The 24,992-nt window shown below is 48.9% G+C and overlaps 1 protein-coding gene across 1 annotated transcript in view; it reads right to left on the reverse strand.

Moving 5' to 3' along the window:
• Positions 1–15,438, reverse strand: part of ACBD6 (acyl-CoA binding domain containing 6) — an 89,164-nt gene extending 73,726 nt beyond the window's left edge. Inside the window, exons 1-3 of the mRNA XM_071565598.1 lie at positions 15,235–15,438; positions 7,576–7,640; positions 6,251–6,347 (exon numbers count right to left, since the gene is read on the reverse strand). Coding sequence (XP_071421699.1) covers positions 6,251–6,347; positions 7,576–7,640; positions 15,235–15,417 — 345 coding nt within the window. The 5' untranslated portion in view covers positions 15,418–15,438. The remainder of the gene's footprint in view (positions 1–6,250; positions 6,348–7,575; positions 7,641–15,234) is intronic.
• Positions 15,439–24,992: the final 9,554 nt, after the last annotated feature.

Consider the following 24,992-nt stretch of genomic DNA (forward strand, 5'->3'; position numbering starts at 1 on the left):
AACTGACTTGGAGATCCTACTTAAATATAAGAGACTCATTAATTTAAACCAAATGTTAAAATATCTCAGTAACAACTGGTGGAATCCAAAAAAAGCACACATAAAAACTCAGCTGTGCTGCAAATCTGGGAATTGTTTACTCTGCTTTTCACTGTATCCTCAGATTGCAAATTCTCTTTTCCACATTTTAGTTTCAACTTGCATGTTGCATTTAAAATGTGGCAGAGAAAGGTTATTTCACCACATGGAAGTAGGGACAGAGCCCAGCCCTGGGCAGAGGGTTCCTGCCTCCCACCTTATCAAATATTGCCCCCTGCAGTACTTCCTGCAAAAACACCCACTGGACAAATCCTTTTGCTTTATTCCCACAGCTTTTCCAGCTTACTGGACTGCTCTAAGCCTGCAGAATTACTGCATTTGCTATTACAGAATCATAGACTCGATTGAGTTGGAAAAGACCTCCGAGATCACCAACTCCAACCCTTGGTCCAACTCCAGTCCCTTTACCAGATCATGGCACTCAGGGCCACGGCCAAGCTCAGTTGAAAAACCTCCAGGGATGGGGAATCCACCCCCTCTCTGGGCAGCCCATTCCAATGCCTGAGCACTCTCTCTGCAAAGAAGTTTTTTCTGCTCTCCAACTTCAATTTCCCCTGGCAGAGCTTGAGCCCATCGTGCCCCCTTGTCCTATTGCTGAGTGCCTGGGAGAAGAGACCAACCCCCACCTGGCCAGAACTTCCCTTCAGGCAGTTCCAGACAGTGCTGAGGTCACCTCTGAGCCTCCTCTTCTCCAGGCTAAACACCCCCAGCTCCCTCAGCCTCTCCCCACAGCACTTGTGCTCCAGTCCCTTCTCCAGCCTCGTTGCTCTTCTCTGGCCCCGCTCCAGCCCCTCAATCTCTTGCCTCAACTGAGGGGCCCAGAACTGAACACAACACTCAAGGTGTGGCCTCCCCAAGGCAGAGTCCAGGGGAAGGGTCACTGCCCTGGGCCTGCTGGCCACGCTAGTTTGGATCCAGGCCAGGATCCCATTGGCCTTCTTGGCCACCTGGGCACACTGGTGGCTCCTGTTGAGCTTCCTGTCCCTCAGTCCCCCCAGGTCCCTCTGCCTGGCTGCTCTCCAGCCACTCTGTGCCCAGCCTGGAGTGCTACGGGGGTTGGTGTGGCCTAAGGGCAGGACCTGCACTTGGCCTTGTTGAACTTCATCCCATTGGAATCAGCCCATCTCTCAAGTCTATCCAGATCCCTCTGCAGAGCCCTCCTGCCTTCCAGCAGTTCGACACTCCTCCCAACTTGGTGTCATCAGCAAATTGTATTCTGAAGTTTATTTTCTTTTTCATAAGAATGTCTATTACCCAAGGATCCTGTTCCAGCATGACTCGGTGCTCCCAGACCAACACAGCAATGGAGGGACTTGACTCCCATTCATTATTTGGCCCAGAGTACAGAGAAATAAACCCTCCACTCAAACAAGGCATAGAACAGTACCTGGAAAAAAACCCCACAGGCAGCTTTCTCCTCTGCAAACATCAGCACTGGAATTTCACAGAATCATAGCATTGATTGGGTTGGAAAAGACCTCAGAGATCATCAAGTCCAACCCTTTCATACCTTTAAGAGCTTAATTTAATGTTTGGTGAGTATCTATTTCCTTTGAGCTCAAGCTCTCTTCCAGCTTTGCTTTTGGGACAAGCCTCTGCTCTTCAGTTTCCTAATATCCAACTTTCCTCATTACACAGCAGAAATCTTGCTAAGTGCATTATTGGTGAAGGCAAGTCAAACAAGTTAACAGGTCAATTTTTAAAATTTTAATATATAAATAGAAAATAATTAAGGCCTCCTGTGAGTTTCAGCAGTCAAAGCAAATAGGAAGAGGGCTCCAAGTGTTTGGGAAAGGATGCCACTGAAGTTAGTAGTGACAAGCTGTTGAGATTGGAACTGGTGAACTGGCAATATAAGAAATAGGAAAAGGAAATATTTAGAATTGAGGGATGCCAAAATTGCAATCAGCAAATGGAAGGCTAAAACTGATGAGCAAATCTGGATGCTTTTTTATTATTTATTTTTATTGTTCGAGCTGTGCCATGTAACAAGAACTGATCAATAAGAGCTCCTGACCACCCACTGCAGTGATGTGTCACACCCACCCAAGGCCCTGACAACAGGGTTTCAGTGCAAGGGATGTGCCCAATGCTGCTAAGAAAAGAGGTCCTGGCCTGGTTCTTCTACCCTGGCAGTCTGAGGCTTGAAAAATCTGGATTGAAGCCAGTGGCGATTTGTGATATGAAATATATGACAAGAGATTAGAATTTAGCAGTGTGGGGGGAATGGAAATCAGAGAATCATAGAATCGATTGGGTTGGAAAAGACCTCCGAGATCATCAAGTCCAACCCTTGGTCCAACTCCAGTCCCTTTACCAGATCATGGCACTCAGTGCCACGGCCAATCTCAGTTGAAAACCTCCAGGGATGGGGAATCCACCCCCTCCCTGGGCAGCCCATTCCAATGCCTGAGCACTCTCTCTGCAAAGAAGTTTTTTCTGCTCTGCAACTTCAATTTCCCCTGGCAGAGCTTGAGCCCATCGTGCCCCCTTGTCCTATTGCTGAGTGCCTGGGAGAAGAGACCAACCCCCACTATGACTCTCAAAATTTGTGAGTACTCAAGTGCCCAATTATACAGTGATGTACAGGAGAACAGTTAGTGCATGAAGATGGAAGACACCACTTGTGAAGGTGACACTCCCAAAATCCCTGAGCCCACTGCTGAGGCTGCAGTGGTGGGTCAGAGGTGCCTGGCAGGGAGGGCAGGTGAGAGCCATCACCAAACTCATACACACACAACAGCAAAAGTCACCAAAAGCAACGTGTCATTTGCTGCCAGTAAAGCAGGAAGACAACAAGTGAACCTACCAGAAGCTGCTGGGACACATATTGCTTTCTAAAGGACCCAAAACAGTGTGAGGTGTTGACATGAAGCCTTTCTGTCTAAGGGTACAGAATGCAAAAGAATGGCTTCATAAATTATTCTCTGTTCTGGAGGAAGAGTGTATAGACTTGAAGGACAGGTGATGTCTCTGAAATATGCAAATAGAGCTGAGCTGGTCCAAGCAATTACCTTTCCACTGCCTGGAACTTCAGACTGAAAGGAATGACTCACAAGCAAGAACAAGAAACAAAAGATGTGCTAAAAGGTAGAAGATGACGAAGGAAGGCTGCATCAAGAGGAGAATGGACACTGCATGGAAAAGAATGTTCCTGACCTCCTGCTAACAGCTATTCTTGGGAAAAGGAACAAAACAACCCACGACAAACACACGGTAAGGCTGTGCCAACACAGGAGGGCCTAAGTGCAATGCATGCTGAAAGGCAACTGTGATTATTGGTTCTGCACTTCTGGGATCAAGACAAACACAGCAAGGAGATTCCTGTGGCTTCATGGATATAAAGACAATGGATAGCACCTCAAAATCCTTCAGATTATCTTTTATTTTAAAGATTTACCAGCAAATAAAATCACTGAAAATAAATGCAGTATGATCATTTCCTTCCAGGATTTAGACTAAGCTCTGAAAGAAAAACATTAGGCAGGACTATCAGAGAACCTGCAGGGTGAAGAAGAAATTAAAACACATTGGAAATAGTCATGGAGATGAGCCAACAGATGTGCCTCCACTGTCAAAAATGTCACAGCACCTTCAGAGAGCAGACAACAGCTGTGCTGCTGCCTCTCCACATTCAGTTGTCTCCTAATAAAGTGCATTAACTCCAGACTCCATGCAGCAGTAGAAGCAGCAGGTCAGATTTTGGCTGCTACTGGTGATTTCACTGCTTCTGAACACAAAATCAGGGCACTCCAACTGCATCAGGATCCTTTAACTTGGTTATTTTTTCCCCCCATCCAAAACAAAGATACTCAATTGCAGCAGTTACAGCCTGATGCTGGAAATGTACTAATACAGAAACTGCAAGATCAATATGAAAGAACGAATCAATGGAGAATAAAGAATCAAGAAGTAGATCCATTTGGACTGCCTAAGAAATGCTGCATTTAGTTCCATTCTATTTATTAACAAAAACACTGACAGTCTGAAGGCTCCAGAGCAGCAGCAAATCTGCTGGGGAAAAAAATGAACCTAAGAAAATACCAGCTCTTCTAAGTTTAAAATTTGGCATATTTAGTGCTAAAAGGTCAAGACATAAAAGCCCTTTTGTAAATATATGAAATAGGAGACTGAGCAGGAGTTAAGGTAACACAAAGAACAACTTTAATGGATGAAATAAACTGTCAAAGAGAAAATAAGAAGGTAATAGTGAGAAAGTTTTACAATAGCAAAATTCATGAAGCTGCACAATCAGAAATTCAACACCTTTGTACTGTAATTACTATTTATGATTCACAATGATCTGCAAGATGAACTTTTCAAATTTGTACCAGGCACTTGATGCTGCTTTTAACCAAATACTGGGAGTATTTCATCCGTGATCTACTGAATGTAAGAAAAATCCAAAGGAGCGAGGCAGATGAGCATGTAAAGGAGACACAGTGACAGTGATGAAGCACCTTGTAATGTACCCACAGATCTTTCCTATAAATCCAATTTGAAATTTGAAGACTAAAATAGCTATTTTATCTCCATCCCTTGACACAGGCATCTCCATCATTTTAAAGAGCAGAGCTCCCTCTCGTGGCTCCAGAACGTGAATTTGGGAAGGAGAAAAGAGCAGAGCAGCACGAAACACATCAGAGTGAGCAGATTCCTGACTGCATTTTGGTCCTATAAAAGTGGAATTAAGAGGAAGTTGTAGTAGGTGACTCCTTGCAAAGAAAGTCACCTGTGCTTTAATGCCACCTGTACTTTAATGCTGACTTTTAAATTACTTTTTCTGCTAAGGTGACCTCCTCACCCTGGAGGAATAGGGGGGCAGAAGTACTGCCAACCATTCTTTGTTTGCTACACACCTTCTTTAAAACATTTGTTTTGTAGAAAACTAACATGCTATTCCACTTTCCTAGCTGACAGCTTTGTCACCTGAAGCTCCCACCCATGACAATAAGTAATTCTCTGAGGCAAGAAAGTGAAGGGAATACCCAAAGCTAAACCTGTCAAAAATCTGCTGGAAAATCTATTCAGGAAAACACTGGGTGTTTTGTTTGTTTGCTTGTTTTCATTATTAATTAATATTTGTGTATTTCACTTGGCACTTTTTTCATTCAGGATTACATGTGGATTTTTAGAAATTATTTTATTTCTGTGTGAGAATTTTAGATTGGATGAGAATTTACCCAGCAAGCAGACAGCTCTTGCTAACTGTAGAATGCTATTTTCCTCCCCAAAGGCATTAAGAAGGGTTTGCTCAAAATGGCAACATTTCTTTGCTGCAAAAACAGCATCAATGGCATGAAACATGAACTAGTGAAGGAAAAACAATTACTCTTAAATCCCCAGAACAGCATCAGAAGATAACTGAGAATCAAATTCTTGATTCATAGGCTTGTGCTCACACAAGATTTTGCTTCCAAAGCACCAGACCAAAAAAGAATCAATTTCCCACCGTGAAAAGAAATTACCATCCCTCAGCATTTTGCTATTAGTGAAATATCTCCACTCTGTTTCCAAAGGCAATACTTTTTCTAAAGAGCAATCCTCTTTAAAAATTGTATAAAAGTCAGTCTATAAACAGGAGATATCCTTAAGGATTCAATCAAGTAATAAACCTGGGAGATGAAAGACAGATTAATTAAAATGACAGTACAGTCTCCCTGTAACACAGACACAGGACTTGTTATGTTGGAGTACCTAATCATAATCAGATTTGGTAATTTGCTGCATCAAAACAAAAAGGAAACATTTTTAGAATTGATCATTCAGTTCATGTCACTTTCATGGAGATTGCTTTCTATTGATCAACATTTAAAGAGTAGTTGAAAAGAGAAAGATGAGAAAAGGATAAAAAGTATCTTTACATGCTAAATACAGCATGAACCAATAAGAGCAAAATAAATTAGATCAGTAAAGCCAAACCAACCCTGTGCATGCGCTCGCTGCAATGAAGACCATTATGAATGAATGAGAATGTTCTTCATGTTTCAGCTATAACAAAAGGAGAGTTTTTCAAATAAATTTAGACTTTAATCTGCTCAAAATGAAGTTTGCCATGCAGCAATTAAAATCTGGGTGAAGCTGAGCCATTCTCAGATTTACAAAGGCAGATGCGAGTTTGTTTCCTGAACAGTATTTTCACGTTTCCTACCTGTGGATTCCAGCTGGGGTCGAGTTTCTTCACTGCAGCAACGTATTCCTGCATGGCTTGGTGAGGGCTGGTATCCCCCAGGGCTTTCCAGGCCTCCCTGGAAGACAGGAAAACATCAGTGAGCCCCTCAGAGACAGCACAACATGCATTAGAAATGGATTGCGTTGGAAAAGACCTCCAAGATCATCAAGTCCAACCCTTGGTCCAACTCCAGTCCCTTTACCAGATCATGGCACTCAGTGCCACAGCCAATCTCAGTTGAAAAACCTCCAGGGATGGGGAATCCACCCCCTCTCTGGGCAGCCCATTCCAATGCCTGAGCACTCTCTCTGCAAAAAAGTTTTTTCTGATCTCCAACTTCAATTTCCCCTGGCAGAGCTTGAGCCCATCGTGCCCCCTTGTCCTATTGCTGAGTGCCTGGGAGAAGAGACCAACCCCCACCTGGCCAGAACTTCCCTTCAGGGAGTTCTAGACAGTGCTGAGGTCACCTCTGAGCCTCCTCTTCTCCAGGCTAAACACCCCCAGCTCCCTCAGCCTCTCCCCACAGCACTTGTGCTCCAGTCCCTTCTCCAGCCTCCTTGCTCTTCTCTGGCCCCGCTCCAGCCCCTCAATCTCTTGCCTCAACTGAGGGGCCCAGAACTGAACACAACACTCAAGGTGTGGCCTCCCCAAGGCAGAGTCCAGGGGAAGGGTCACTGCCCTGGGCCTGCTGGCCATGCTAGTTTGGATCCAGGCCAGGATCCCATTGGCCTTCTTGGCCACCTGGGCACACTGGTGGCTCCTGTTGAGCTTCCTGTCCCTCAGTCCCCCCAGGTCCCTCTGCCTGGCTGCTCTCCAGCCACTCTGTGCCCAGCCTGGAGCACTGCAGGGGGTTGGTGTGGCCAAAGGGCAGGGCCCGGCATGGTGTCATCACTGGAACACAGTGATGAGATTCACCTACATCCTTCAGGGGTTGCAAACCCACCTTTCATTCCATTTGGAATGGTCAGCTTTTCTCTGAGGGCAAGAACGGCCACTGTCACTGCAGCACTTGGCTATGAAAGGATCTTCAAGGGGATCCTGACCCAGGCTGGAACACAGTTTGTGTTCACAAAGCTGTTTTCACAACATTTTTGTTGTATGCAGGCTAGTTCTGCATGAACAAGGTCCTGTATTTCACATCTGCACCTGGCACAGCAACATTTCCCTGTTAAACAAAGGATTTTAAAGCCAGTTCAGCAGTAGACTCCCCAAGTTACATCCTCTAGTTCCATAATCCCTCAAATATCGTTGATAAAAAACAGTAGTGCCAGAAATTGCTAAGAATTACAAGGATTTTCTCTTACCATTTCTGCTTTCCCTCAAAATCAAAGAAGCTTGGCTTGGGGGTGTTACAGGTTCCAAGTTTCACCTAAAGAAAAGAAATTTCCTTCTGTTAGAACAAAGCAAAGGGGACTCGCACAAGGAAAATTCTGGATTTTGATGTTTCAGGATAATTTTGTTATCAGGCCAGAAGAAAGGTTTTGGGGGAGAAACAAGTGACACAAATCCATCTTACCACCATTTTAGCACCTTTGCATCCCTGTGTTTTCTTCGTGTGATGCAAGGGAAGCAATTGTGTTATGCAGCTGATTTATTTTGCATGCATTACCCAACAGGGATAACCAGCAAGTGATTTCTCACTAATGTTATGTTTATTACCCAGCCAAATGCCTCCACCAGTATCAAGAAAAATTCTCTTGATTAGGGTTTCTACAGAGATGATTATTGATTAAGGCTGAAATTCACCTGCTTTCACACAAAGCTCAAGTGATCAGACTGTGCTTAATTATTTTCAAAGTCCTCTGGAAGGCCATGGGACAAATTCAGAGCAAAGGAATGCCAGGCAGCTTCTGAATTTGCTCTGAGGCACCTGGATGGATGGAATCAGCAAAAAATTCTTTCCAGAGAGAGTGCTCAGGCATTGGAATGGGCTGTCCAGAGAGGGGCTGGATTCCCCATCCCTGGAGGTTTTTCAACTGAGCTTGGCCATGGCACTGAGTGCCATGATCTGGTAAAGGGACTGGAGTTGGACCAAGGGTTGGACTTGATGATCTCAGAGGTCTTTTCCAACCCAATCCATTCTGCGATTCCATGATTGAAAATAGGGGAGGGACACAGGTATGTCCTGGAGGTGGCAAAGGCTGCTGGATGGACATTTTGTTTGCCAAGTGAAACCAAACAGCATTCAGGAAACGTTTTATGAAATATGCTCAAGTGTTCAGGCAGGTGAAGTGCTTAAATCAGCTAACAATTCTTCACCTTAACAGGGTGGGGATTTTATGCTGAGGATGGAATCATTAATCAGGCTTTAAAGAGAGCATGCCCATGCTGAGAGATATTTATTAGTTACACTATGTTTTCATTTTAAGTGTTAGAGGATATGAGTGACTGTAACTGAAATTAATTTTCTGTACATCTGACTGTCTCCCAGTGAGCAATTCATCCAAATTGGAACATCTTAGCTGGCCTTTAAAACAACATATTGCATTTCATGGAGAAATAGGAAAACAGGCTAGCAACAGTTAACTCCCATAAATCAGTCACAATTCATGTAGCCTCAGTTGTTTTCTTCTGTGCTCAGAGGTGGATTGGACCACTTGTTTTAAAAGAGCAAAACAAACAGGGGAATAAAATGCAAATTCATTGTCTGTATGGAAAATGCCTGCTTGGCAATTCTTTAGTTCAACAGCCAACCTGCAAAAATTGGCCAAGATGGATAAAAAAAATAAATCTGTTTTAATATTAATTTTCCACTGCCATCATCAAAACACGACAGCAGTTTCCTCTCTTGAGATTTGGCATTCAAAGGCTGTTCCAGAGTCAGGGAGGACTGTTAGTAACATCGATAGTAATACAAATCAAGGAACAGTAGTTAAATTTCATCCATCAAGAGCAGGGGAAAAAAATGCTCTTTTGCCCTGTTTGCTATTTTAAGATATATTAAAAAGGCTTGCAGTGGTTTTGTTGGAAAGAATAAGATAAAAATTTTGGCTCCCCTCTTTTTGCCGCAAGACTCCACAATGCACGAGAAACCAACCAGGAATTTACCGTATCAGGGGACCTGGGACTGAGAGCTGAGGAAGGGCAGTTTTAGCTAAACATGCCAAGGATGAGAACCTGCAAAAATTTTGTGAAGGACTCTGTCCTCCTGCCACTTCCCTGGGGACCTCAAAAGCTGTTTTTCTTCATAATCACCAGAATGACAAGAGCCTGTATTGGTATTTTAAGTTGAGAGTTTCTCATTCTATGTCCACAAAATAATTATTGAAGGTCTCTGGGGTGCTGACTGGTCACTTGATGCTCAGCTCTCCTCATTTACAGTTCATCAGCTTCATTAAAGGAACATGACAGCCAGAATGCATTAAAAACTCTCCTGGTATTCCTTTTGCAGGCATTATTCTCATGAGCTGTACAAACATGACCCAGGCAGCCCCAAATGGGCAATGTCTGAAGGCACCTCCATTTGTGGCCAGAATGGGAATCTGGAAACCTTGGATGAAGGCTGAAGGTCACAACATTGAGAGACATGTTCATGCTGTGTACAATCTCCATACAACTCCAGCTGCTGGCCTAGACTGTGAGAAACCTTAAGACTCTCCTTACTCATTACTCCACAACTGGTTCTCCCTGCCTGGTGGTGTGATAAAAAAGGCTCTTTGCTAATTTTTCAACTAATATATTTATCACAGAATCAATTGGGTTGGAAAAGAGCTCCGAGATCATCAAGTCCAACCCTTGGTCCAACTCCAGGCCCTTTACCAGATCATGGCACTCAGTGCCACGGCCAATCTCAGTTGAAAAACCTCCAGGGATGGGGAATCCACCCCCTCTCTGGGCAGCCCATTCCAATGCCTGAGCACTCTCTCTGCAAAGAAGTTTTTTCTGATCTCCAACTTCAATTTCCCCTGGCACCATAGCTGGGAGGGAGTGTCGAACTGCTGGAAGGCAGGAGGGCTCTGCAGAGGGATCTGGATAGACTGGAGAGATGGGCTGATTCCAATGGGATGAAGTTCAACAAGGCCAAGTGCAGGTCCTGCCCTTTGGTCACACCAACCCCCTGCAGTGCTCCAGGCTGGGCACAGAGTGGCTGGAGAGCAGCCAGGCAGAGAGGGACCTGGGGGGAGGGACAGGAAGCTCAACAGGAGCCAACAGTGTGCCCAGGTGGCCAAGAAGGCCAATGGGATCCTGGCCTGGATCCAAACTAGCATGGCCAGCAGGCCCAGGGCAGTGACCCTTCCCCTGGACTCTGCATTGGGGAGGCCACACCTTGAGTGTTGTGTTCAGTTCTGGGCCCCTCAGTTGAGGAAAGAGATTGAGGGGCTGGAGTGGGGCAAGAGAAGAGCAACGAGGCTGGAGAAGGGACTGGAGCACAAGTGCTGTGGGGAGAGGCTGAGGGAGCTGGGGGTGTTTAGCCTGGAGAAGAGGAGGCTCAGAGGTGACCTCAGCACTGTCTGGAACTCCCTGAAGGGAAGTTCTGGCCAGGTGGGGGTTGGTCTCTTCTCCCAGGCACTCAGCAATAGGACAAGGGGGCACGATGGGCTCAAGCTCTGCCAGGGGAAATTGAAGTTGGAGATGAGAAAAAACTTCTTTCCAGAGAGAGTGCTCAGGCATTGGAATGGGCTGCCCAGAGAGGGGGTGGATTCCCCATCCCTGGAGGTTTTTAAGGTGAGATTGGCCGTGGCCCTGAGTGCCATGATCTGGTAAAGGGACTGGAGTTGGACCAAGGGTTGGACTTGATGATCTCGGAGGTCTTTTCCAACCCAATCGATTCTATGACTGGTCTCCATTACTGCACCCTCAGCCTCATGTGTCCAACACAACAGGAAAGCTCTGCCTTCACCTCTGCAGACTCAAGGCACAGACACATGACTTGCCCAAAGCCACACAGAAAGTTAGAGAAGGAAAGGAAAATTAGTCCCAGTTCAGAGCCCTACAGACTAGTCTGTTCTTCCTCCTGTTGTGGGGCAGAGTCGTAAACTCAGCAACATCTTCTAAAAGCCTCACTGGAGATGACAACGAAGCAATTCCCTTATTTTCAAGTCTCTGATACATAAACAAAATCAGAGAGAAAAGTAATAAAATCCTGAAATGGCCTCCAATAAAAGGTAATAAAATTCCAGGAAAATGCCTATGTACCCAAACAGTTAGAAATAAATAATATATAGTATTTTAACAGAGAGCTCAGCTGTTACTGTCACCTCTTTTATGACGGTGCTGTGTCTTAAATCAAAGCCTTTAGTGTCACAAAACACTAAACTGAGGAAAGACAAGGATGCCAAATCAAGGACAGTGGACAGATCTGAGTCAGCACCTTTTGTGCGCCAGCAATTCCACCGTCCAAGGGGGTAATATATTAGCAGCTCATTATGCAGCCTGATAGGGCTGCTGTAATTAAATACAGAAAACTTGCATTAAGCGCCCTCGTTTTGATTTAAAGCACAAAATGCTGCAAACCTCAAAGTTAGCAGGGCATGATCCTGCAGTAGCTGTGCTGGCAAACTCCTCTCAGTGCCAGTGCTGTAATCCCAGGAACTCTAACAGGGATGGGACTGGGAAGCCAAAGGCATGGAAATCCAGGAGCCAAGCACGGCCTGACACCGAGCAGCACAAAGGCACCTGCTGCTCCATCCTGCTTGGCCAGGGACAGAGAAGGAGGACACAGAAGGGCCCTGTTCCCCTCAGTGGAAGGCAACTGGAAATCTGTGCTGGCACAGTGTTAATTACCAGCTTTTCCTAATCTGTATCAATACTTAAATCAGAAGATATTTCACCAGAGTTATTTTTAACATTAAACACCTTCTTGGTCTAACACCAGGAAACCCTCTGGAGTCCGTGGACAAGCACAAGCTGACAGGCAAGCAATCCCTCTCCATTTCCCCCCAGGACAGTCACAAGGCATTTGTAACACTGAAAAAGAAGAGGTTATTTATAACAAATCTACTGAAAATACAGACAAAAAATTATAGAAAAGAAAAAACACCCTTTCCATCTCATCCTGGTCATGGTTTTGTCATTCACAGAATCACAGAATCAGTTGGGTTGAAAAAGTCCTCCGAGATCATCAAGTCCAAGCCTTGCTTGGTCCAACTCCAGTCCCTTTACCAGATCATGGCACTCAGGGCCACGGCCAAGCTCACTTTAAAAACCTCCAGGGATGGGGAATCCACCCCCTCTCTGGGCAGCCCATTCCAATGCCTGATTCCTCAATCTGGAAAGAATTTTTTTCTGATCTCCAACTTCAATTTCAGTCCCTGGCAGAGCTTGAGCCCATCATGCCCCCTTGTCCTATTGCTGAGTGCCTGGGAGTCTTCTTTAAAGTTCTCTTAGTATTTTTTTCTACCCTCTTTCTTACAAGGGAAAGAGAAACCTGTTTAAGCACTGAATCTGAAAACAAAACCTCATGTGACCAGCCAGCTTTTAATATAATTATTGGTCCACAAACCACAGCCTGGGAGCCGCCAGCTTAGAGGATAATTAAATATTGCACTGAAAAATAAAAGCACTTGCACATGGCAGTAGTAGGACACAGGTAATCCATATGGGAAGAACACATGGGGAAGACGTGCATACTCAACTTTGACTATTAATCCAAACGAGTGGGATTCAGTTATAAAGTCCAGGCAGCATCTCTTGCCACACTCTGGAGCCACAGAATCATTGAATGGTTTGGGTTGGAAGAGACCTTAAAGCTCATCTCATTCCAACCCCCTTTGATGGGCAGGGACACCCTCCATCAGACCAGGCTGCTCCAAGTCCCATCCAGACTATCTTTGTACTTTTACTCTTTAATCTTCAGCGTGTACAATGCTTACAATTTTTCTGTTTCTCCAAGTTAAGTGAGTCTTACAGTCCTTTGCAATGGGTGCTCTGTTTTATGTAACTTCTCCCATAGGAGCAGGAAGAAGTCACATTGTGTATATTCCCAAATCCTGTAAATTCACAGGGACTGAAGGGGATAAGGAGTTGTGTTCAAGGTTACAACCAGAACAAACTAGTTCAGTTTCCCAGTCCCAGTTCCCAGTCTAAAGCCCTTCACTGGCAGATCTGCCCAAGCACATCCTTGTGTGGTCACATCAGAGGCCCAAATCTGCAGAGTCCACCCTGGGTCACCAGTGCAGGTCCCCACTGTCTCTGACAAGGAGGTGGACATTGTGCACTACTTCTCCATCCTGTCCCATCACCTCATCACCCAGCAGACACAGGGAAGGCAATCGGATTTACCAGTCAAGTTCCCCTGCAAAGCCTCATGGACACACCAACAGGCCACCAACCCACCTGTGACCTGTCCCTGCTGATGACAAAGGCCAAATCACAGAATCATAGAATCAGTTGGGTTGGAAGAGACCTCTGAGATCATCAAGTCCAAGCCTCAATCCAATCCCAATTTGATTACCAGATCATGGCACTGAGTGCCACATCCAGTCTCACCTTAAAAACCTCCAGGTCACAGAATCCACCCCCTCCCTGGGCAGACCATTCCAGTGCCTGACCACTCTCTCTGGAAAGAACTTCTTCCTGATATCCAACCTAAACCTCCCCTGGGAGAGCTTAAGCCTGTGCCCTCTTGTCCTGCTGTTGGTTGCCTGAGAGAAGAGACCAATCCCCACCTGGCTACAACATCCTTTCAGGGAGTTGTAGATAGTGATAAGGTCTCCCCTGAACCTCCTCTTCTCCAGGCTAAACACCCCCAGCTCCCTCAGCCTCCCCTCATTTGTGCTCAAATCCTCCACACTACACATGACTTCAACCCACCATGCAGTCTGCCAAAGCCAAACCAATGCCATAGAACCATAAAGGTTGGAAAACACCTCCCAAACCAAGTCCAGTGTTTGACCAAACACACCATTGCCACTAAATCGTATGAAGTGCCAAATCTATTCGTTTTTTGAACCCTTCCAGGGATGGTCACTCCACTGCTTCCCTGGGCAGCCTGTTCCAGTGCTTGACCGCTCTTCCAAAGCAGAAATTTTTCCTAATATCCAACCTGAAGCACCCCTGGCACCACTAGAGGCCAGTTCCCCTCGTTCGAAGGATGCAGCATCAGGGCCATTCACACTGAGCTAGGTCAGGAACAGCAACAAGGGTGATGGATTTACAGGATCATTTAGCTTGGGAAGGACCTCTGAGGTCATCCAGTCCAACCTTTGACTGATCATCACCTTGTGAACCAGACCATGCCACTCAGTGCCATGTCCAGTCTTTCTTTAAACACCCCCAGGGATGGTGACTCCCACCACCTCCCTTGCAGCCCATTCCAATGCTTAATCACCTTTTGTGTGCAGAAATTATTCCTGATGTCCAACCTGAACCTCCCCTGGCACAGCTTGAGGCTGTTTCCTCTTGTGTAACTTGTTCCCTGGGAGCAGAACCTGATCCCACCCTGGGTCCCCTCTCCTGTCAGGGAGTTGCAGAGAGTGAGAAGGTCCCCCTTGAGCCTCCTTTTCTCCAGACTAAGCTCTCCTCAGTTCCCTCTTTATAGGACATGCACTCCAGACCCTTTCCCGGGTCCGTTCCCTTCTCTGGACTTACTGTGGCACCTCAATGTCCTTCCTGAACTGAGGAGCCCAAACCTGAACCCAGAATTCCATGTGCAGCCTCACCAGTGTCCAGCACAGGGTGGCAGCCACTGCTCCGGTCCTGGTGGCCACGCCATTGCTGATACAGGCCAGGATGGCCTTGGCCTTTTTGGCCACCTGGGCACGACCAGCAGGCCCAGGTCCTTTCCGCTGGGACACTTCCCAGCCCCTCTTCCCGCAGATCCCGCGGGGCTCTGTCCCACCGGGCTCCATCCCCTCCACGGCACCGGGAGGGCGAGACCCCCGCACCCGGGACACAACTTTCCCCCGACACGGCTCCGTTTCGGGCCGCAGCCCCGCAGCGAGCCCCAGGCCCAGCCCCGCAGCACCGACCTGTCCCCCCCGGCCCGGCAGCCCCGCTCAGCCCGCGGGCCGGTCCCGCCTCACCTGCTTGTAGCGGGCGTACAGGTAGAGCAGCTGCTCCTTGCTGGCGGCGGGCAGCAGCGCGGGGAGCCGCTCGGCCGCCTGCTCGAAGAGCGCGGGCAGGTCGGGGCCCGGCGGGGCGGCCTCGGAGCCCGAGCTGTGCTCGCCGCCGCTCCCGCCCGCCGCCGACAGCGGGGGCGACGCCATGGCGGCCCGCGCCCGCCCCGGTCCGCCCGCCAAACCGCCCCCCCAGCGCGCCTCGGTACGCGCCGCCGCCAGCCCGCGGGAAACGCGCGCAGCGCAAAGAGCGTTCCGGGGCCGGCCGCGACACGGCGTGTCGGCGAGCGGCGACATGGCACGATTCGGAGAGGAGCTCCAACGTGATCGAATCCAGCAGCGCCGACGTGTTCGCTGTCACGAGGCCTGAACTCCACAGACACAGTTCTCAGCTGAGCATTTTTATGACCCTGAGATTCACTCAGTTGGTTAAAACTTGGCTGTAATAATGCCAAGGTCATGGGTTCAATCCCCTGTGTGGGCCATTGACTTAAGAGTTGGACTCGATGATCCTGGTGGGTCCCTTCCAAGTCAGAATAATCTGGGATTCTGTGTCACTACACTTCTAAGTCAACCTTCAGTCTGTGATTCTGGCTTCTACCACTGTTGTTAAATAAATCACTTGACTGCATCTGGTTTTATGGGTTTTTCTTGGTAGTTTATTTCTTGGTCCTCTTCCTCATGAGTTACACTTACTAGGTAGTTGTGGAAAGAAGGGAAGAAGAACTTAAGAGCTAGGAGCTTAACTATGTTTACATTAAGGTTTTTTAACTTTGCTGTGCAGGAATATACAAGTTACAGGAGGGACTATATGCAGAACTAATTTTTCACACAATTACACACATTCTTAAAACTTACACACACCACGCAAACTCACATCACACAGCTATAGCTAATTATTCATAGAATCATAGAATTGATTGGGTTGGAAAAGACCTCCGAGATCATCAAGTCCAACCCTTGGTCCAACTCCAGTCCCTTTACCAGATCATGGCACTCAGTGCCACGGCCAATCTCAGTTGAAAAACCTCCAGGGATGGGGAATCCACCCCCTCTCTGGGCAGCCCATTCCAATGCCTGAGCACTCTCTCTGCAAAGAAGTTTTTCATATTAAGTAATATGTATCTCAAAAATTGCTGGATCCAAGCAGTCTTTATGCAACTTATTTTAACTTCGTAAAAAAGTTCTTAAGATGTGATCTTCCGTGGGGCTTCTGCAGCTTCATTTCTTGCCTCTGCAGCAGCTCAAGGTCTCTAGACAAATTCCATTCTTAGAAGCTGGCACCTGCAAACTTGTCTTTGGTTTGTTAGCCTGAAAATGTATGAATCCCAACAGTTTGCCACTAAACCCTGTCCCCACACGGGTTTTGAACACCTGCAGGGGTGGTGACTCCACCACTGCCCTGGGCAGCCCATTCCAATAACTGAAAACTCTTTCCATGAAAAAAAATCCTAATATCCACTCTAATATCCCTGGTGTAATTTAAGGCCACTTTCTCTCCTCCTGTCACCTGTTACCTGACAGAACAGTCTGACACAGCTCACTGTGCCCTCCTGTCAGGGAGCTGTGGAGAGGGAGAAGGTCCCTCTTGAGCCTCCTTTTCCCCAGGCTGAGCCCCCCCAACTCCCTCACCTGCTCCTCATCAGACCAGTGCTCCAGCCCGTCAGTGTCATGAGCATCCCCAAAGTGACCCCAGTATTCCAGGTACCTCAGCAGTGCCCAGCACAGGGGGACAGTCCCTGCCCTGGTCCTGCTGGCCACACTGCAGCTGGTACAAGCCAAATCCTAGAGCCACAGAATGTTAAAGGGGTTGGAATGGACCTTACAGCTCATGTAGTCCCAACCAGGGACGGCTCCCATGTTGCTCAAGGCTTTATCCAGGCTGGCTTTGAGCACTGCCAGGGCTGGGGCATCCACAACCTCCTTGGGCAACTTGATACAGTGTCTCACAGTAAAGAATTTCTTCCTAATGTCTAAAGTACACTTCCTATTCTTTCAATTTGTACCCATTCCTGCCTGAACTGTCGTTACAGTTCCTGATGAAGATTCCCTCTCCGGCTTCCCTGTATGTATGTATGGCCAGACTTCGCAAACGAAGATTTGGGAAGTGCTCTCCCCACGTGCCCTTCCAGCCTGCACAGTGGATTGTTTAGGTGAGGCACAGCATGCGCAGAACTGGCCCCACTGTTTAACTCCTGAGCTCCATCTGCCACGGCCAAGCAAGCTTGGACAGTGACAATGAAGTCCTCGGGACTGTCACAGCACCTGGTACTGACCAGGGCTGACCCTGCTGAGCATTCGAGATCTGACGGGATGGGATGGCAGGGAGGGATTGAACTGCCAGGGGATGGTCCCACTGAGACTCGAACTCAAGACCTTGGGATTCAGAGTCCAGAGTGCTCTCCTTTACACCACGGGACTGCTCTGGCTTCCCTGTAGCCCCTACCGATACTGGGAGGTTGCTGGGGGGTCGCCACACCTTTTCTCCAGGCTGAACACCCTCAGCTCTCCCAGCCTGTATCCATAGGGAGGTGCTCCAAGCTCCTCATCAGCTTCATGACTCTTCTCTAGACTTGCTCCAGCACTTCCATGGCCTTCTTATCTTGGGGACACCAGAACCAGACGCAGCATTTCAGGTGGGGTCAAATCAGAGCAGAGCATTTCTCCTCCTCCTTCTCTTCCTCCTCCTCCTCCTCCTCCGGGGGCCACTGGAGGGCACTCGCGGGCCGCTCCGGGACGGTCCCGACGGGAGCGGGGCGGTGGATGCTGGGTCAGCCGGGATCCTCCCGGGACACGGCGCCGGGGTCCGCCGGGATCCTCCCGGCACATGGTACTGGATTTCCCCTGGGATCCTGCCGGGACACGGTGCCGGATTCCTCCTGGGATCCTGCCGGGACTTGGTGCCGGAGATCCGCTGGGATCCTCCCGGGACCCGATGCCTGGTTCCCCCCGGGATCCTCCCGGCACACGGTACTGGATTCCCCCCGGGATCCTCTCGGGACACGGTGCCTGGTTCCCCCCTGGATCTCCCGGGACGCGGTGCCAGGGGTCCGCCGGGATTCTCTCGGGACACGGTGCCTGATTCCCTTCGGGATCTCCCTGGACACGGTGCCTCGTTCCCCCCAGCATCCTTCTGGGACACGGTGCCGGGTTTGCGGGGGTGACCCTGCCCTGCCGGAGGTCCTGGCCAAGCGCCAGCCCAAATGCCGCTTATATTTATCCCGGTATCTCCTTCATGCGGAAAGTTCACCCCTCCCGAGCACAGCTGTGCAGCCCATCGCCCTCCTTCCTCCACCCTCGGCCTCAGCAAATGGCAGCCCCGAGTCCCCCGGGGAGCCCTCGGCCACTCCACAGTGCCCCGACCTGCTCGTGCCTAGCTGGGCTTCTCAGTTTTGGGGGTCCCCTGTGCCACCCCGAAACACGGGAGTGGATAAGGGTGAAGGTGCATCCTGCACTCACCGTGCTCCCTCCACACGGCATCTCCCAGCCTTGTCCCAGACACTACGTACTCATTCATGCAATTATCACAGGATGTCCTGAGCTGGAAGGAACCCACAAGGATCATCAAAGTCCAACTCCTGGCCCTCCACGGGACACCCTCAAGAATCCCACCATGTGCCTGAGAGCATTGTCCAAATGCTTCTTGAGCTCTGTCAGGCTTGGTGCTGCGTTCACCTTCTTGGGGGGCCTGTTCCAGTGCCTGACCACTTTCTGGGTGAAGAATTTTTTCCACTCATGCAGCCTGTGTGCAATGCACGGACCCATCTTTCCATCCAGAGACTTGCAGGGAGAAATGCAGGAGCTGTGGAAAAAAGACCTTCCATCTAGACCAAGAATAAGCTGGCTTTTATCCTCTTATACTCTTCACAGCCTCACTGAGTGCTGGAGGTTTTACTTAAGGGGAAAAGAGCCCAAACACAGCCAGGGCAGCAAGCTGGACCATCACAGTGATAGGACATGAGGGAATGGCATGAAGCTGTGTCAGGGGAGGTTTAGGCTGGATATTGGGAAAAGGTTCTTCACCAAGAGAGTGGTCAGTCACTGGAACAGGCTCCTCAGGAAATGATCATGTTCTCAAGACTGCCAGAGCTCAAGAAGTTTGGACAATGCTCACAGGCACAGAGTGTGATCCTTGGGGTTGTCCTGTGCAGGGCCAGGAGTTGATAATCCTTGTGGTCCATTCCAACTCAGAATATTCTGTAATTCTACGATCACTGGAGCACCTGGACATGACCGTGTGGGACCACCACCACTCTCCCACTGGACCACCAAGCCGTGACACTGTGCCTGTCCCTGGACTGTGCATACAAGTAGGGAGTCTGGATCCACCACAGGAGTGTAGTTACACCACAGCCCTGCACAGAGCAGGAGGGGACTCCCATATTCCAGCTCATGTGAATGGAGTGATGGTGCTCTAGTTTCTGCTCAGTACCAGAGTGGAGATGGGTTTGGCTGTGCTGGAGCCAAGAATATTCCTGCAAGCACCTGCTCTGCCTGTGGCTGCCTGCTGAGGGGACAAAGGTTGTCCTGTGAGCGTATCTGTGGCCTCCAAAGCTTCCTTGCCTGTGCAGAGTGGAATGAAACCCTGGGTTTGAATTGGGAAGGGGGAAAAACCAACTTATATAAATAATTTTTCTGTATCTATATGACTGATTAACATCCAGCCTCATAAACAGACTGTAATATTTACAGCAATCTCATCCTCTTGCTGTTCCCCACCACAAGCTGTTCAGCTCCATCCAGCTGGTCGTGTCACCCCGACCAGCTCCGCTCGCCACGGGGAAGCAGCGCCCAGTCTGAGCCTGCTGGTGTTCAGCAGCAGCCGGGCAGGGCAGGCTGGCAGGGTGAAATCCCCTTTGAATAGCTTGGAAAAAGTCCTTCTAGTGAATGAACTGGAGCACACAGCTCCGCTCGCTCTCCAGCGCGTCTCCATGGTGAGAGGGGCCTCGCTGCCTCGCTGGATCTCTTCTCTAGAGCACTTGCAGCCCCTACTGGCTTTCTCTCTCACTTTTTCCTTGCTTTTTGTTTTTTTTTTTAAAGCGATGGCACCGAGGGCCTGATCCTTCCTCCCACCCCCTCACTTTGGCAGGCGTGGGAGCGGGTTTGATGCAAGGCATCCATGGAGGTTTCAGGAGTCTGTCATAGAAACACTGAGGATGGGGATAGAATCATAGAATCACAGGATTGATTGGGCTGGAAAAGACCTCCGAGATCATCAAGTCCAACCCTTGGTCCAACTCCAGGCCCTTTACCACATCATGGCACTCAGTGCCATGGCCAATCTCAGTTGAAAAATCTCCAGGGATGGGGAATCCACCCCCTCTCTGGGCAGCCCATTCCAATGCCTGAGCACTCTCTCTGCAAAGAAGTTTTTCTGCTCCCCAACTTCAATTTCCCCTGGCAGAGCTTGAGCCCATCGTGCCTCCTTGTCCTATTGCTGAGTGCCTGGGAGAAGAGACCAACCCCCACCTGGCCAGAACTTCCCTTCAGGGAGTTCTAGACAGTGCTGGGGTCACCTCTGAGCCTCCTCTTCTCCAGGCTAAACACCCCCAGCTCCCTCAGCCTCTCCCCACAGCACTTGTGCTCCAGTCCCTTCTCCAGCCTTGTTGCTCTTCTCTGGCCCCGCTCCAGCCCCTCAAGATCTTTCCTGACCTGAGGGGCCCAGAACTGAACACAACACTCAAGGTGTGGCCTCCCCAAGGCAGAGTCCAGGGGAAGGGTCACTGCCCTGGGCCTGCTGGCCACGCTAGTTTTGCTCCAGGCCAGGATCCCATTGGCCTTCTTGGCCACCTGGGCACACTGTTGGCTTCTGTTGAGCTTCCTGTCAGTTAGGAAGGAGGACCCCCAGGCTTTGCCTGCTGACAAAGCCTGGAGCTGTATGGGTGACAACTGCCTGCCCAAACCATTTCTTGGCAGGACACGAGGCTAATGGCCAAGAGGTTTTCCACTGGCCCTCAAGATCACAAATTCCTCACTGTGCTGCCAGTTTCCAGCAGGCAGGCAGCACCTGATGCTTCGAGCTCCATGTTTTACACTACTTTGTCTTCTGTGCTGCTACCATCTCTTGTATCTGTTCTGAGTCCTGCACCTGAAAAGTCCTTTCCCTGCTCTGGTGGGTCCCCAAATCCCACATCCCCATTCAGAAAGCAGGCCCCAGAGCAAAGACCCTCCCTGCATTAAACAGAGCCACCCTCCTTCCCTGCCTGGGGCACAGGAGGAGGACTTGGCTGGGGCTCAGGCTTGCCAGGCTAGAATGGGGCAGTGTTTGCCTGTTTTGAGCTGTGATTTTCATGTGGAACATGGATTTTTTACATGTATTGCTGCACATGTCACAGCATTTGGCTTGGCTTCACCCCTGCAGGGGGAGAGGAAGAAGGGCAACTGATCACTGACCGCTGTCCCTCTCCTCTGCGCACTCACTGCTTTAGCAGAGAGATAAAAAAACCTGCTTGTTTTTCACCCTGTGTGAAAAGGCACAGCAAATGCACACCCTGCTCAGTATTTTTGGGAATCAATAACTGCCAGAGCAGCCAGGAGTCCTCATCATGGCTGTGAGAGCCAGGCTCCCCTGTCCCTGACAAGGGACGTGATTTCCATGAAATGGAAATGGAGTTCCAGGCAACAGGAAAACAAAATTCAATACTGGCCAGGGTAGAAGCTAAACAAAGGACTGAGGTCTCTGCCCTGGCACCAGCAAGGTCTCCCTCACACATATCACCTCCGTGGAGTTTGGCTCCGTTGCACATTTTACCTGCATTTGTTAGAGCAGCCAGACCACTTGTTTGTGTATAATAAAGGAAGTCTGGGAGAAAAATGTGTAATTAGCACATCCATCATATAGGTTTTTTTAGATATCAGTAAAACATCAATTCCCTCCTTCCATAAATTCCCATGCTGTGCTGAATACAAATAAATCAGTATCCATGATGGAAAAGTAATGCATAACCCCCCTCAGAAGTGCATAAATCTCCCCTCTCCCCGCATATCATTCAACCTCTTAAACAAGGATGGAAAAGCTCCTCTGGCAGATGCTGAGTGCTGCTCCCCAGGCATGCCTGAAACCTTGCTGGGCTGACATCAGCAACAGTGTGGTTGCAACACAGAGACTGACCAGCGGTTCAAAGGTTGCAACAAGTGCTGTGCAAATAGTGGATCTTTCCATGGATAGAGATATCTCAGTCCTAAGTCTTTTTGGTTTGGGGCAGTCAGATGGAATGCTGAATGTATTCTGTTTGCTAAATTAAAACAAAATTCTTAAGGAGAATTTTCAGTTTGGTTGACCTCGTGTTTTGCTTGGTGAGTAACAAACAGAAAAAGCTTTATTTGGTTCATTTTACTCAGCCTCCTGCTTCCTTCATCCTCTTTCCCATCTTTTTTTTTTTTTTTTTTTTTTTTTTTTTTTAAGTCAGGAAAGACTGGCTGTTAAGCCTGGAGAAAAAGAGGCTCAGGGGAGACCTTATTGCTCTCTACAACTACCTGAGAGGAGGTTGCAGTGAGGTGGGTGTCAGTATATCCTCAGGATGAGACGAAATGGTCTCAGCTTGCACCAGGAGGTTTAGATAAGCTATTAGGAAAAATTTCTTCATGGAAAGGGTTGTCAAGCACTGGAACAGGCTGTCCAGGAAAGTGGACATGCAAAAACCACAGCAGAGCCCTTAGTTTTGAAACAAATCCCATGGTGTTATGCACTGAAAATAGCAAAAGAAAAAGTAATTTCTTTTTGTTGTTTCAGGGTTTTTTCACTTAAGATAATTATGAAATTTAGCTCGGTTTTGGATATTTCAGTTCCCCTGAAATTCTGTAGAGAAGACAGAGCTGAGGTGTTCAACAGGACAGCCTGGTTGAGGTTGGGCTGCTGCAGGGCTGCCACCTTCACACTCCCCTGCCTCTTGTCAGGTCCCCCTCATCTCACATCAAGTAATTGCTCTGTCACTACAAGACCACAAATGTCTCTCATTTTCCTCTTCATATCACCCAGGCAAGGTTCTCTGCATCCCTCTAGTACCTGACTCCAAATCCCCTTGCAGCTCCCTGGCTGCTGTGACTGATGGTGCTGCAGTGCCAACCTGCCTGGCACACCCCGAGCATCTCACAGGCAAGAGATCTAGACCGTGGTGTCAGAGAAGTGCCCAGCAGTGATCCTCCTGGGATGCTGCCCTCACCTGCACCCCACCTGGGGATTACCTGAGCACACCAACAGCTTTTCTCCCTGGTGAGCACTTGGATCTGCTGTCTGTCCCTGCACAGCCCCTGCATAATCCCCTGTCCTGCCCATGGAAATAAACAGGAGTTGATGAGCTCTCCTTACTGGGAAGCACCTTGCACCTCTCCCCAAACCCTCCTTTACTGGGTATTACTCCCCATCCTACTTTGTTTTGAGGGGCTGGTGTGGGTCCAGAGAAGAGCAACGAGGCTGGAGAAGGGACTGGAGCACAAGTGCTGTGGGGAGAGGCTGAGGGAGCTGGGGGTGTTTAGCCTGGAGAAGAGGAGGTTCAGAGTGACCTCAGCACTGTCTGGAACTCCCTGAAGGGAAGTTCTGGCCAGGTGGGGGTTGGTCTCTTCTCCCAGGCACTCAGCAATAGGACAAGGGGGCACGGGCTCAAGCTCTGCCAGAGGAAATTGAAGTTGGAGATGAGAAGAAAATTCTTTGCAGAGAGAGTGCTCAGGCATTGGAATGGGCTACCCAGAGAAGGGGTGGATTCCCCATCCCTGGAGGTTTTTCAACTGAGATTGGCCGTGGCAGTGAGTGCCATGATCTGGTAAAGGGACTGGAGTTGGACCAGGGGTTGGACTTGATGATCTTGGAGGTCTTTTCCAACCCAATTCATTGTATGATTTTTCCCTGAAACCCTCCCTGAGCACTGTCTGTGGGTGTCGAGGTCCACAGGAGTAGGGATGCAGCTCTGGAAAAGCTTTTTCTGGTGCCGGCTCCGCTCTCCCGCAGCACAGAGCGATGGAAGGGAGTGCCTGTAATTGCAGCTGTCAGCAGTAACAATCACTTCACTGCTGTTATAAATGGCTCCAGCCTGACTTTTACTTAGAGATTTCCCTCACGTGATACTACAAGGAAAAACCCGCACCACAGAAAAGCAATTGCACCTTTCAGCTCTGTGGAAGATTTATGGCTTGTTTGGGCTATAAAATAGAGTGGGGAGGGCTCAGGCTGCAGGTCAGTGGCTCCTGATGGGTCTGCCAGGGTTGAGCCCAGGTGTCAGACCCCATTTGGTGGTCCCTGTTAGCAAGGGAAAGGTTTTACAGTAATTCCTGCCCGTCATGATGATGTCTGGAGCCAGAGAGGATCTGTAGGAGATGGGGGTCTCAGGCTGTAAGGGTGACCCTCACCAAATCTACTGGCATTGCTTGGAGGCACTGAGAAATGCTGGGCAGAGGGGCAGGGGGGTCCACAGACATGAGATTTGCAGCACCAGAACTAATTTCTACAGTGAGGACAAAGTCAGGCTGTGTCTGGTCCCATAACTGCTGTCAAAGACCGGAAACATCCTGCTCCCAGCAGCTGACTGGAGCACGGAGTGCCCAGCATGGACTCAGCCCATGGCTGGGCTGGGAATGCAGCTGCTGTGCTGACTCTTGGTCTCTGTCCCGTGGCACAAGGACCCAGTGGGACTTGCCTCCTCTTGTTTTAAATGATTCTTTCTAGTCTGACATCTGTCCTGCGGCTGCAGGACCTGGAGCTGTATGTTATAGCACCTGTGGATGGGTCACAG

This window comes from Pithys albifrons, chromosome 10 (genome assembly GCF_047495875.1).
Source record: "Pithys albifrons albifrons isolate INPA30051 chromosome 10, PitAlb_v1, whole genome shotgun sequence".
Classification (NCBI taxonomy): Eukaryota; Metazoa; Chordata; class Aves; order Passeriformes; family Thamnophilidae; genus Pithys; species Pithys albifrons.